The 14,347-nt window shown below is 63.7% G+C and overlaps 1 protein-coding gene across 3 annotated transcripts; it reads left to right on the top strand.

Moving 5' to 3' along the window:
* The first annotated feature begins 231 nt into the window (after positions 1 to 231).
* GIPC1 (GIPC PDZ domain containing family member 1) lies at positions 232 to 13,987 on the top strand. 3 transcript variants are annotated; one of them, XM_084223881.1, is made up of 6 exons: positions 232 to 598; positions 3,380 to 3,565; positions 7,074 to 7,254; positions 8,840 to 8,955; positions 10,736 to 10,817; positions 13,828 to 13,987. In XM_084223881.1, exons 1-6 carry the CDS (start codon positions 332 to 334, stop codon positions 13,977 to 13,979), a joined length of 984 nt encoding a protein of 327 aa, XP_084080007.1. In that variant the 5' UTR covers positions 232 to 331; the 3' UTR covers positions 13,980 to 13,987. The 3 variants fall into 3 exon arrangements, with proteins under 3 accessions (XP_084080007.1, XP_084080009.1, XP_084080008.1); XM_084223883.1 differs by lacking the exon at positions 232 to 598 and adding an exon at positions 990 to 1,044; XM_084223882.1 differs by lacking the exon at positions 232 to 598 and adding an exon at positions 2,027 to 2,084.
* Positions 13,988 to 14,347: the final 360 nt, after the last annotated feature.

Here is a 14,347-nt window from a genome sequence, read left to right as displayed (position 1 = left end):
CAGATCCCCCAAATCCCTCCTAGACCCCCCCAAATCTCTCCTAGACCCTCCCAGACCCCCCAAATCCCCCCCAGACCCCCCAAATCCCCCACCTAGACCCCCTCAATCCCTCCTAGACCCTCCCAGCCCCCCCAAATCCCCCCCCAGACCCCCCAAATCCCCCTCCTAAACCTTCCCCAAATCCCCCCTAGACCCTCCCAGACCCCCCAAATCCCTCCAAGATCCCCCAAATCCCCCTCCTAGACCCCCCCAGACACCCGCAGCCCCCCCAAATCCCCCCCCAGCCCCCCGAATCCTCCCGAATCCTCCCCCCGTGCCCGCCCCCGCCGGGATGCCGCTGGGCCTGGGCCGCCGCAAGAAGCCGCCGCCGCTGGTGGAGAACGAGGAGGGGGCCGGGGGGCGCGGGGGGGCCCCGGGAGAGGCCGGGGGGGCCCCGGGGGGGGTCCCGGGAGCGGCGCCCCCGCCCCCGCTGCGGCCCCGCCTGGTGTTCCACACGCAGCTGGCCCACGGCAGCGCCACCGGCCGCGTGGAGGGGTTCGGGAACGTGCGGGAGCTGTACGGGAAAATCGGGGAGGCCTTCGGGATCCCCCCCAGCGAGGTGAGACTGACTGGGATATACTGGGATATACTGGGATATACTGGGAATGGGCTGGGTTATACTGGGATATACTGGGAATGGACTGGGATATACTGGGAATGGACTGGGAGGGGTTCGGGAACGTGCGGGAGCTGTACGGGAAAATCGGGGAGGCCTTCGGGATCCCCCCCAGCGAGGTGTGACTGACTGGGATATACTGGGAATGGACTGGGAGGGGCTGGGATGGACTGGGTTATACTGGGAATGGACTGGGAATGGACTGGGAGGGGTTCGGGAACGTCCGGGAGCTGTACGGGAAAATCGGGGAGGCCTTCGGGATCCCCCCCAGCGAGGTGAGACTGACTGGGATATACTGGGATATACTGGGAACGGACTGGGAGGGGTTCGGGAACGTCCGGGAGCTGTACGGGAAAATCGGGGAGGCCTTCGGGATCCCCCCCAGCGAGGTGAGACTGACTGGGATATACTGGGATATACTGGGAATGGACTGGGAATGGACTGGGAGGGGCTGGGATGGACTGGGTTATACTGGGTTATACTGGGAATGGACTGGGTTATACTGGGTTATACTGGGAATGGACTGGGAGGGGTTCGGGAACGTGCGGGAGCTGTACGGGAAAATCGGGGAGGCCTTCGGGATCCCCCCCAGCGAGGTGAGACTGACTGGGATATACTGGGATATACTGGGAGGGGCTGGGATGGACTGGGTTATACTGGGTTATACTGGGTTATACTGGGAACGGACTGGGATGGACTGGGAGGGGTTCGGGAACGTGCGGGAGCTGTACGGGAAAATCGTGGAGGCCTTCGGGATGCCCCCAGCGAGTTGAGACTGACTGGGTTATACTGGGAGGGACTGGGAATGGACTGGGATATACTGGGAATGGACTGGGATGGACAGGAAGGGACTGGGTTATGCTGGGATGGACTGGGAATGGACTGGGATGGACTGGGTTATACTGGGAGGGGTTCAGGAACGTGCGAGAGCTGTACGGGAAAATCGGGGAGGCCTTCGGGATCCCCCCCAGCGAGGTGAGACTGACTGGGATATACTGGGTTATACTGGGAATGGACTGGGAGGGGCTGGGATGGACTGGGTTATACTGGGAATGGACTGGGAGGGGTTCAGGAACGTGCGGGAGCTGTACGGGAAAATCGGGGAGGCCTTCGGGATCCCCCCCAGCGAGGTGAGACTGACTGGGATATACTGGGATATACTGGGTTATACTGGGAATGGACTGGGAGGGGCTGGGATGGACTGGGTTATACTGGGAATGGACTGGGAGGGGTTCGGGAACGTGCGGGAGCTGTACGGGAAAATCGGGGAGGCCTTCGGGATCCCCCCCAGCGAGGTGAGACTGACTGGGTTATACTGGGATATACTGGGAGGGACTGGGTTATACTGGGAACGGACTGGGAGGGGTTCGGGAACGTGCGGGAGCTGTACGGGAAAATCGGGGAGGCCTTCGGGATCCCCCCCAGCGAGGTGAGACTGACTGGGATATACTGGGAGGGACTGGGAATGGACTGGGTTATACTGGGAATGGACTGGGAGGGACTGGGAATGGACTGGGTTATACTGGGATGGACTGGGTTATACTGGGAATGGACTGGGTTATACTGGGAATGGACTGGGTTATACTGGGTTATACTGGGATGGACTGGGTTATCCTGGGAGGGACTGGGATGGACTGGGTTATACTGGGATGGACTGGGTTATACTGGGAGGGACTGGGTCTGGGATGGACTGGGAGGGATGGGGGTGGCACACCGAACACGCCAGCATCCCCATTGTCCCAGTGTCCCCAGGTGCTGTCCCCTGCCCCAGGTGTTGTCCCCTGTCCCAGGTGATGTCCCCAGGTGCTGTCCCCCCAGGTGCTGTCCCCTGTCCCAGGTGATGTCCCCAGGTGCTGTCCCCTGTCCCCCCAGGTGCTGTTCTGCACCCTGAACACACCAATGTCCCCCTGTCCCCCATGTCCCCTGTCCCCAGTGTCCCCAGGTGATGTCCCCCAGGTGCTATCTTGTCCCCCCAGGTGGTGTCTCCACCTGCCCCCTGCTGTCCCCAGGTGCTGTCCTGCACCCTGAACACGCCCCAGGTGGACATGGAGAAGCTCTGGGGGGGCAGATTGGGCTGGGGGGTTTGTCCCCAATGTCCCCAGGTGCTGTCCCTGGTGTCCCCAGGTGCTGTCCCCTGCCCCCGGTGCTGTCCCCTGTCCCAGGTGCTGTCTCCTGTCCCCAGGTGATGTCCCCTGTCCCCAGGTGCTGTCCCCAGGTGCTGTCCTGCACCCTGAACACCCCTCAGGTGGACATGGAGAAGCTCCGGGGGGGCAGATTGGGCTGGGGGGTTTGTCCCCAATGTCCCCAGGTGCTGTCCCCAGGTGCTGTCCCCTGCCCCAGGTGATGTCCCAGGTGCTGTCCCCTGCCCCAGGTGCTGTCCCCAGGTGCTGTCCCCTGCCCCAGGTGATGTCCCAGGTGCTGTCCCTGTCCCCAGGTGCTGTCCCCAGGTGCTGTCCCCTGCCCCAGGTGCTGTCCCCAATGTCCCCAGGTGCTGTCCCCCTGCCCCAGGTGCTGTCCCCAGGTGCTTTCCCCTGCCCCAGGTGCTGTCCCTGTCCCCAGGTGCTGTCCCCTGCCCCAGGTGACGTCCCAGGTGCTGTCCCTGTCCCCAGGTGCTGTCCCCAATGTCCCCAGGTGCTGTCCCCTGCCCCAGGTGATGTGCCAGGTGCTGTCCCTGTCCCCAGGTGCTGTCCCCTGCCCCAGGTGACGTGCCAGGTGTCCCCCCAGGTGCTGTTCTGCACGCTGAACACGCCCCAGGTGGACATGGAGAAGCTGCTGGGGGGGCAGATCGGCCTGGAGGATTTCATCTTCGCGCACACGCGCGGCCGCCAGAAGGACGTGCAGGTGCTGAAATCCGAGGAGGCGCTGGGGCTGACCATCACCGACAACGGCGCTGGATACGCCTTCATCAAGGTGAGACACACCTGGGCAGGTGAGACACACCTGGGGACACACCTGGGACAGGTGAGACACACCTGGGGACACACCTGGGGACACACAGGGACAGAGCTGGGGCTGACCATCACCAACAACGGGGCTGGATACGCCTTCATCAAGGTGAGACACACCTGGGCAGGTGAGACACACCTGGGGACACACCTGGGGACACACAGGGACACAGCTGGGGCTGACCATCACCGACAACGGCGCTGGATACGCCTTCATCAAGGTGAGACACACCTGGGACAGGTGAGACACACCTGGGGACACACCTGGGGACACACAGGGACAGAGCTGGGGCTGACCATCACCGACAACGGGGCTGGATACGCCTTCATCAAGGTGAGACACACCTGGACAGGTGAGACACACCTGGGGACACACCTGAGACACACCTGGGGACACACCTGAGACAGGTGAGACACACCTGGGGACACACCTGGGACACACCTGGGGACACGCAGGGACAGAGCTGGGGCTGACCATCACCGACAACGGGGCTGGATACGCCTTCATCAAGGTGAGACACACCTGGGACACACCTGGGGACACACAGGTACACAGCTGGGGCTGACCATCACTGACAATGGCGCCGGCTACGCCTTCATCAAGGTGAGACACACCTGGGCAGGTGAGACACACCTGGGACACACCTGGGCAGGTGAGACACAGCTGGGGACAAACAGGGACACACAGGGACACAGCTGGGGCTGACCATCACCGACAACGGGGCCGGCTACGCCTTCATCAAGGTGAGACACACCTGGGCAGGTGAGACACACCTGGGGACACACCTGGGACAGGTGAGACACACCTGGGGACACACCTGGGGACAGAGCTGGGGACACACAGGGACAGAGCTGGGGCTGACCATCACCGACAACGGGGCTGGATACGCCTTCATCAAGGTGAGACACACCTGGGCAGGTGAGACACACCTGGGGACACACCTGGGACAGGTGAGACACACCTGGGGACACACCTGGGACAGGTGAGACACACCTGGGGACACACAGGGACAGAGCTGGGGCTGACCATCACCGACAACGGGGCTGGATACGCCTTCATCAAGGTGAGACACACCTGGGGACACACCTGAGACAGGTGAGACACACCTGGGGACACACAGGGACACAGCTGGGACAGGTGAGACACAGCTGGGACAGAGCTGGGGCTGACCATCACCGACAATGGGGCTGGCTACGCCTTCATCAAGGTGAGACACACCTGGGACAGGTGGGACACACCTGGGGACACACCTGGGACAGGTGAGACACACCTGGGGACAAACAGGGACAGAGCTGGGGCTGACCATCACCGACAACGGGGCCGGATACGCCTTCATCAAGGTGAGACACAGCTGGGACAGGTGAGACACACCTGGGGACAAACATGGACACACAGTGACACAGCTGGGGCTGACCATCACCGACAACGGCGCCAGCTACGCCTTCATCAAGGTGAGACACACCTGGGACAGGTGAGACACACCTGGGGATGCACCTGGGACACACCTGGGGCAGGTGAGACACACCAGGGTGGGGGCAATGAGGCTCACCATCAGCAGCAATGGAACAGGCTACGCCTTCATCAAGGTGAGACTCACCTGGGCAGGTGAGACACCTAGAGACAGGTGAGACACACCTGGGCAGGTGAGACAGCTAGAGACAGGTGAGACACACCTGGGCAGGTGAGACAGCTAGAGAGAGGTGAGACACACCTGGGACACACCTAGAGACAAGTGAGACACACCTGGGCAGGTGAGACAGCTAGAGAGAGGTGAGACACACCTGGGACACACCTAGAGACAAGTGAGACACACCTGGGCAGGTGAGACACACCTGGGGACAGCAGGGTGGGGACAATGGGACAACGCTGGGGCTCACCATCACTGACAGCAGGTGACCCCAGGTGACTCCAGGTGCCCCTAGGTTACCCCAGGTGCTTCCAGATGACTGAGATGACCCCAGGTGACCCCAGGTGTTTCCCAGGTGTGACCCCAGGTGTGTCCCCTCCCCAGCGGATCCGGTAGGGCTCGGTGATGGCGCGCACGCCCCAGGGTACCCCAGGTTATACAGGTTACCCAGGTTACCCAGCCCCTCTAGGTTACCCAGGTGTGTCCCAGGTGTGTCCCCAGGTGTCCCCAGGTGTGTCCCAGGTGTGACCCAGGTGTCCCTGTCCCCAGCGGATCCGGGAGGGCTCGGTGATGGTGCGCACGCCCCAGGTTACCCAGCCCCCCAGGTTATACAGGTGTCCCCAGGTGTGACCCAGGTGTCCGAGGTATGACCCAGGTGTGTCCCCCTGTCCCCAGCGGATCCGGGAGGGCTCGGTGATGGCGCGCACGCCCCAGGGTACCCAGGTTACCCAGCCCCTCTAGGTTACCCAGGTGTCCCCAGGTGTCCCCAGGTGTCCCCAGGTGTGACCCAGGTGTGTCCCCTGTGTCCCCAGCGGATCCGGGAGGGCTCGGTGATGGCGCGCACGCCCCAGGTTACCCAGGTTACCCAGCCCCTCTAGGTTACCCAGGTGTCCCCAGGTGTGTCCCAGGTGTCCCCAGGTGTGACCCAGGTGTCCCTGTGTCCCCAGCGGATCCGGGAGGGCTCGGTGATGGCGCGCACGTCCCAGGGTACCCAGGTTATACAGGTGTCCCCAGGTGTCCCTAGGTGTGTCCCAGGTGTGTCCCAGGTGTGTCCCAGGTGTGACCCAGGTGTGTCCCCTCCCCAGTGGATCCGGGAGGGCTCGGTGATGGCGCGCATGCCCCAGGTTACCCAGCCCCCCAGGTTATACAGGTGTCCCCAGGTGTGACCCAGGTGTGTCCCAGGTGTCCCCAGGTGTGTCCCAGGTGTGACCCAGGTGTCCCCTCCCCAGCGGATCCGGGAGGGCTCGGTGATGGCGCGCACGCCCCAGGGTACCCCAGGTTATACAGGTTACCCAGCCCCTCTAGGTTATACAGGTGTCCCCAGGTGTGACCCAGGTGTGTCCCAGGTGTCCCCAGGTGTGACCCAGGTGTCCCTGTGTCCCCAGCGGATCCGGGAGGGCTCGGTGATGGCGCGCACGCCCCAGGGTACCCAGGTTATACAGGTGTCCCCAGGTGTCCCCAGGTGTGTCCCAGGTGTGTCCCAGGTGTCCCCAGGTGTGACCCAGGTGTCCCTGTCCCCAGCGGATCCGGGAGGGCTCGGTGATGGCGCGCACGCCCTAGGGTACCCAGGTTACTCAGCCCCCCAGGTTATACAGGTGTCCCCAGGTTACCCCAGGTGTCCCCAGGTGTCCCCAGGTGTCCCAGGTGTCCCCAGGTGTGTCCCAGGTGTCCCCAGGTGTGACCCAGGTGTGTCCCTGTGTCCCCAGCGGATCCGGGAGGGCTCGGTGATGGCGCGCACACCCCAGGGTACCCAGCCCCTCTAGGTTACCCAGGTGTCCCCAGGTGTGACCCAGGTGTGTCCCAGGTGTCCCCAGGTGTGACCCAGGTGTGTCCCTGTGTCCCCAGCGGATCCGGGAGGGCTCGGTGATGGCGCGCACGCCCCAGGTGGGCGTCGGGGACGTGCTGGAGGCGCTGGACGGGCGCAGCCTGGTGGGCACGCGGCACTTCGAGGTGGCGCGGCTGCTGCAGGAGCTGCCCCGCGGGCACCGCTTCAGGCTGCGGCTGACCGAGCCCAGGAGGGCCTGGGGTGGGTACTGGGATGGACTGGGAGGGACTGGGAGGGACTGGGATGGACTGGGATTGAACTGGGACTGACTGGGATGGATGGGGATTGACTGGGACTGACTGGGATTGAACTGGGACTGACTGGGATGGATGGGGATTGACTGGGACTGACTGGGACTGACTGGGACTGACTGGGCTGGAGCTGCCCCGCGGGCACCGCTTCAGGCTGAGACTGACCGAGCCCAGGAGGGCCTGGGGTGGGTACTGGGAGGGACTGGGAGGGACTGGGATTGAACTGGGATTGAATGGGATTGAATGGGATTGACTGGGAGGGACTGGGACTGACTGAGCTGGAGCTGCCCCGCGGGCACCGCTTCAGGCTGCGGCTGACCGAGCCCAGGAGGGCCTGGGGTGGGTACTGGGATGGACTGGGAGGGACTGGGAGGGACTGGGATTGAACTGGGATTGAACTGGGATGGACTGGGATGGGACTGGGAGGGACTGGGATTGAACTGGGATGGACTGGGATGGACTGGGACTGACTGAGCTGGAGCTGCCCCGCGGGCACCGCTTCAGGCTGCGGCTGACCGAGCCCAGGAGGGCCTGGGGTGGGTACTGGGATGGACTGGGAGGGACTGGGAGGGACTGGGATTGAACTGGGATTGACTGGGATGGAGTGGGATGGACTGGGATTGAACTGGGATGGACTGGGATGGACTGGGACTGACTGGGCTGGAGCTGCCCCGCGGGCACCGCTTCAGGCTGCGGCTGACCGAGCCCAGGAGGGCCTGGGGTGTGTACTGGGATGGACTGGGAGGGACTGGGATGGACTGGGATGGACTGGGATTGACTGGGATGGACTGGGATTGAACTGGGACTGACTGGGACTGACTGGGCTGGAGCTGCCCCGCGGGCACCGCTTCAGGCTGAGACTGACTGAACCACGGAGAGCGTGGGGTGGGTACTGGGATGGACTGGGAGGGACTGGGAGGGACTGGGATGGACTGGGATGGACTGGGATTGAACTGGGATTGACTGGGAGGGACTGGGACTGACTGGGCTGGAGCTGCCCCGCGGGCACCGCTTCAGGCTGAGGCTGACCGAACCCAGGAGGGCCTGGGGTGCGTACTGGGATGGACTGGGATGGACTGGGATTGAACTGGAAGGGACTGGAAGCACTGGGCTGTACTGGGAGCACTGGGCTGTACTGGAGATGGGGTCTGAAGGTGCCCCCCCCAATGGGCCCCCCTGTGTCACTCCTGTGATCCCCCCGCCCCCTCCGTCCCCATCTGTCCCCTCTGTCCCCTCTGTGTCCCTCTCTGTCCCCTCCCTGTCCCTCTCTGTCCCCTCTCTGTCCCGTGTGTGACCCCCTGTGTCCCCTGTGTCCCCTGTGTCCCCTGCCCCCCCTGTGACCCCTGTGTCACCACTGTGTCACCTCTGTGTCCCCACTGTGTCCCCTCTCTGTCCGCACTGTGTCACCTCTGTGTCCCCCCTATCCCCACTGTGTCCCCTCTGTGTCCCCTGTGTCCCCCCTGTCCCCCCGTGTGACCCTCTCTGTGTCCCCCCTGTCCCCCGTGTGACCCTCTCTGTGTCCCCTGTGTCCCCAGACGGGATCGGGCCCCGTTCTGGGGGGGTCTCAGCCCGGGGGGGGCCCCCCCAGGGGCTCTCGGGCCGGGGGACGCTGAGGCTGCGCTCGAGGGGCCCGGCCACGCTGCAGGAGCAGGTACGGCCCCAAAACACCCCAAAACAGCCCATAAACACCCCATAAACACCCCCAAAAACACCCCAGAAACACCCCATAAACACCCCAGAAACACCCCCAAAAACACCCCATAAACACCCCAAAACATCCCCAAAAACACCCCATAAACACCCCAGAAACACCCCCAAAAACACCCCGAAAAAGGCCATGCTGCAGGAGCAGGTACGGCCCCAAAACGGCCCAAAATCACCCCAGAAACACCCCCATAAACACCCCATAAACACCCCAAAACATCCCCAAAAACACCCCAAAACATCCCCAAAACCACCCCAAAACCACCCCAAAACCACCCCAAAACACCCCCAAAAACACCCCAAAACATCCCCTAGTGACCCCAATACAGGCCACGCTGCAGGAGCAGGTACGGCCCCAAATCACCCCAAAATCACCCCAGAAACACCCCCAAAAACACCCCAAAACCAGCCCCAAAACATCCCCAAAAACACCCCATAAACACCCCAAAACATCCCCAAAAACACCCCAAAAACACCCCAAAACATCCCCAAAAACACCCTATAAACACCCCAAATCACCCCAAAAACACCCCAATACAGGCCACGCTGCAGGAGCAGGTACGGCCCCAAAACAGCCCAAAATCACCCCAAAATCACCCCAAAATCACCCCAAAACCACCCCAAAATATCCCCTGGGAACCCCAAAACTGGCCACACTGCAGGAGCAGGTACGGCCCCAAAACAGCCCAAAATCACCCCAAAACAACCCCAAAAGAGCCCCAAGTCCCCCCAAAAACACCCCAAAATCACCCCTCAAGACCCCAAAACTGGCCACGCTGCAGGAGCAGGTACGGCCCCAAAACAGCCCAAAATCACCCCAAAACAACCCCAAAAGAGCCCCAAATCCCCCCAAAAACACCCCAAAATCACCCCTCAAGACCCCAAAACTGGCCACGCTGCAGGAGCAGGTACGGCCCCAAAACCAACCCCCAAACCAGCTGGGGATCCCCCAAATCCCCTCGGGGATCCCCCAAAATCCCCTCAGGACCCCCAAAATCCCCTCAGGACCCCCAAAATCCCCTCGGGGACCCCTCAAAATCCCCTCAGGACCCCCAAAATCCCCTCGGAGACCCCCAAAATCCCCTCGGGGACCCCCCAAAATCCCCTCGGGGACCCCCCAAAATCCCCTTGGGGACCCCTCAAAATCCCCTCAGGACCCCCAAAATCCCCTCGGAGACCCCCAAAATCCCCTCGGGATCCCCCAAAATCCCCTCAGGGACCCCCCAAATCGCCTCGGAATCCCCAAAATCCCCTCGGAACCCCCAAAATCCTCTCGGGATCCCCAAAATACCCTCAGGGACCCCCAAAATCCCCTCGGAACCCCCAAAATCCTCTCGGGATCCCCAAAATACCCTCAGGGACCCCCAAAATCCCCTCGGGATCCCCCAAATCCCCTCGGGACCCCCCAAATCCCCTCGGAGACCCCCAAAATCCCCTCGGGGACCCCTCAAAATCCCCTCGGGACCCCCAAAATCCCCTCGGGGACCCCTCAAAATCCCCTCGGGACCCCCAAAATCCTCTCGGGGACCCCAAAATCCCCTCGGGGATCCCCAAAATCCCCTCGGGGATCCCCAAATCCCCTCGGGACCCCCCAAAATCCCCTTGGGGACCTCCCAAAATCCCCTCGGGGATCCCCCAAATCCCTTCGGGGACCCCCCAAATCCCCTCGGGATCCCCCAAATCCCCTCGGGGACCCCCAAATCCCCACACTCCCCACACCCCCGCAGCCGTCGGCGTTCGAGGAGCGCGCGGTGGCCAAGGTGGACGATCTGCTGGAGAGCTACATGGGCATCCGGGACAGCGAGCTGGGTGAGCCCCCCAAAAAATCCCGGGGGACCCCAAAATCTGGGAGAACCCAAAATCCGGGGGAACCCCAAAATCCTGGGAAAATCCCCTAAAAAACCCCTCGGGATCGCCCCAAACTGCCCCGATCACCCCAAACCCCCCGGAATCTGCTGGAGAGCTCCACGGGCATCTGGGACAGCGAGCTGGGTGAGCCCCCAAAATCCTGGGGGACCCCAAAATCGGGGGAACCTCAAAATCAGGGATAACCCCAAAATCTGGGGGAACCCCAAAATCCAGGGGAGCCCCCTAAGAAACCCCTCGGGACCGCCCCAAACTGCCCCAATCACCCCAAACCCCCTGGAATCTGCTCCACGGGCATCCGGGACAGCGAGCTGGGTGAGCCCCCAAAAAATCCCGGGGCACCCCAAAGTCTGGGAGAACCCCAAAATCCCGGGGCACCCCAAAGTCTGGGAGAACCCCAAAATCTGGGAGAACCCCAAAATCTGGGAGAACCCCAAAATCCCCAGTGTCCCCAGTGTCCCCCATGTCCCCTGTCCCATCCTGTTCCTGTCCCCAATGCCCCCAGTGTCCCCCGTGTCCCCTGTGTCCCCAATGTCCCCGATGTCCCCAGTGTCCCCAGTGTCCCTGACTGTGTCCCCCAGTGTCCCCGCAGCCGCCACCATGGTGGAGCTGGGCCGTGACGCGCAGGACCTGGACGATGTCCCCAATGTCCCCAGTGTCCGTGACGGTGTCCCCCATGTCCCCAATGTCCCCAATGTCCCCCATGTCCCTGACCGTGTCCCCCTGTCCCCGCAGCCGCCACCATGGTGGAGCTGGGCCGTGACACGCGGGACCCGGACTGTGTTCCCGATGTCCCCAGTGTCCCCAGTGTCCCCAATGTCCCCCATGTCCCTGACAATGTCCCCAATGTCCCTGTGTCCCTGACGGTGTCCCCGTGTCCCCGCAGCCGCCACCATGGTGGAGCTGGGCCGTGACGCGTGGGACCCAGACGGTGTCCCCAATGTCCCCAATGTCCCCAGTGTCCCCAGTGTCCCCAGTGTCCCCAGTGTCCCCATGTCCCTGACGGTGTCCCCGTGTCCCCACAGCTGCCACCATGGTGGAGCTGGGCCGTGACGCGCGGGACCCGGACGGTGTCCCCGATGTCCCCAATGTCCCTGACAATGTCCCCAGTGTCCCCAGTGTCCCCAGTGTGCCCATGTCCCTGACCCTGTCCCCTGTCCCCGCAGCCGCCACCATGGTGGAGCTGGGCTGTGACGCGCGGGACCCAGACGGTGTCCCCGATGTCCCCGATGTCCCCAATGTCCCTGACCCTGTCCCCATGTCCCTGACAATGTCCCCATGTCCCTGACCCTGTCCCGTGTCCCCGCAGCCGCCACCATGGTGGAGCTGGGCCGTGACGCGCGGGACCCGGACTGTGTTCCCGATGTCCCCAGTGTCCCCAATGTCCCCAGTGTCCCCAATGTCCCTGACAATGTCCCCAATGTCCCTGTGTCCCTGACGGTGTCCCCGTGTCCCCGCAGCCGCCACCATGGTGGAGCTGGGCCGTGACGCGTGGGACCCAGACGGTGTCCCCAATGTCCCCAATGTCCCCAGTGTCCCCAATGTCCCCAGTGTCCCCATGTCCCTGATGGTGTCCCCCCTGTCCCCGCAGCCGCCACCATGGTGGAGCTGGGCCGGGACACACGAGACCCGGCCGGTGTCCCCGATGTCCCCAATGTCCCCAATGTCCCCAGTGTCCCCAATGTCCCCCATGTCCCCAATGTCCCCGATGTCCCCATGTCCCTGACCCTGTCCCGTGTCCCCGCAGCCGCCACCATGGTGGAGCTGGGCCGTGACGCGCGGGACCCGGACGGTGTCCCCAATGTCCGCAATGTCCCCGATGTCCCCAGTGTCCCCATGTCCCCATGTCCCTGACCCTGTCCCCCTGTCCCTGCAGCCGCCACCATGGTGGAGCTGGGCCGTGACGTGCGGGACCCGGACGGTGTCCCCAATGTCCCCAGTGTCCCCGATGTCCCCAGTGTCCCCAATGTCCCTGACAATGTCCCCAGTGTCCCCAGTGTCCCTGACAATGTCCCCCTGTCCCCGCAGCCACCACCATGGTGGAGCTGGGCCAGGACACGCGGGACCTGAACGGTGTCCCCGATGTCCCCGATGTCCCTGATGTCCCTGATGTCCCCAGTGTCCCCAGTGTCCCTGATGTCCCCGAAGCCACCACCATGGTGGAGCTGGACCGGGATGCGTGGGACCCAGACGGTGTCCCCAATGTCCCCAGTGTCCCCATGTCCCTGACAATGTCCCCGTGTCCCTGACCGTGTCCCCGTGTCCCCGCAGCCGCCACCATGGTGGAGCTGGGCCGGGACACACGAGACCCGGACGGTGTCCCCAGTGTCCCCGATGTCCCCAATGTCCCCCATGTCCCTGACAATGTCCCCGTGTCCCTGACGGTGTCCCCGTGTCCCTGACCCTGTCCCCCTGTCCCCGCAGCCGCCACCATGGTGGAGCTGGGCCGTGACGCGCGGGACCCGGACGGTGTCCCCAATGTCCCCAGTGTCCCCAATGTCCCTGACAATGTCCCCAGTGTCCCCGTGTCCCTGACCGTGTCGCCCTGTGTCCCCGCAGCCGCCACCATGGTGGAGCTGGGCCGTGACGCGTGGGACCCAGACGGTGTCCCCAATGTCCCCAGTGTCCCCAATGTCCCCAGTGTCCCCATGTCCCTGACCCTGTCCCCTGTCCCCACAGCCGCCACCATGGTGGAGCTGGGCCGTGACGCGCGGGACCCGGACGGTGTCCCAATGTCCCCAATGTCCCCCATGTCCCTGACAATGTCCCCATGTCCCTGACCCTGTCCCCCTGTCCCCGCAGCCGCCACCATGGTGGAGCTGGGCCGTGACGCGCGGGACCCGGACGGTGTCCCCGATGTCCCCAATGTCCCCAATGTCCCCAGTGTCCCCAATGTCCCCCATGTCCCTGACAATGTCCCCATGTCCCTGACGGTGTCCCCGTGTCCCCACAGCTGCCACCATGGTGGAGCTGGGCCGTGACGCGCGGGACCCGGACGCGCTGGCCGAGGCTCTGGACGCGCAGCTCGGCGACTTCGCCTTCCCCGACGAGTTCGTGTTCGACGTCTGGGGCGCCATCGGCGACGCCAAGGCCGGGCGCTGCTGAGCCCCCCGAAACCGGGGACCCCAAAACCGCCTGGGTGGGACCCCAAAACCCCGGGACCCCCAAAACCACTGGGTGGGACCCCAAAACCGCCTGGGTGGGACCCCAAAAACCCTGGGACCCCAAAACCGCCTGGGTGGGACCCCAAAAACCACCTGGGACCCCAAAACCGCCTGGGTGGGACCCCAGAAACCACTGGGACCTCCAAAACCGCCTGGGTGGGACCCCAAAAACCACAGGGGGGGACCCCAAAACCGCCTGGGTGGGACCCCAAAAACCACTGGGACCCCAAAAACAACCTGGGTGGGACCCCAAAAACCACTGGGACCCCCAAAACCGCCTGGGTGGGACCCCAAAACCGCCTGGGTGGG

This window comes from Fringilla coelebs, assembly GCF_963513975.1.
Source record: "Fringilla coelebs genome assembly, chromosome: 32".
NCBI classification, from domain to species: Eukaryota; Metazoa; Chordata; class Aves; order Passeriformes; family Fringillidae; genus Fringilla; species Fringilla coelebs.
The sequence above is the reverse complement of the archived record's forward strand: the minus strand, read 5'-3'. Positions and strand labels throughout refer to the sequence as shown.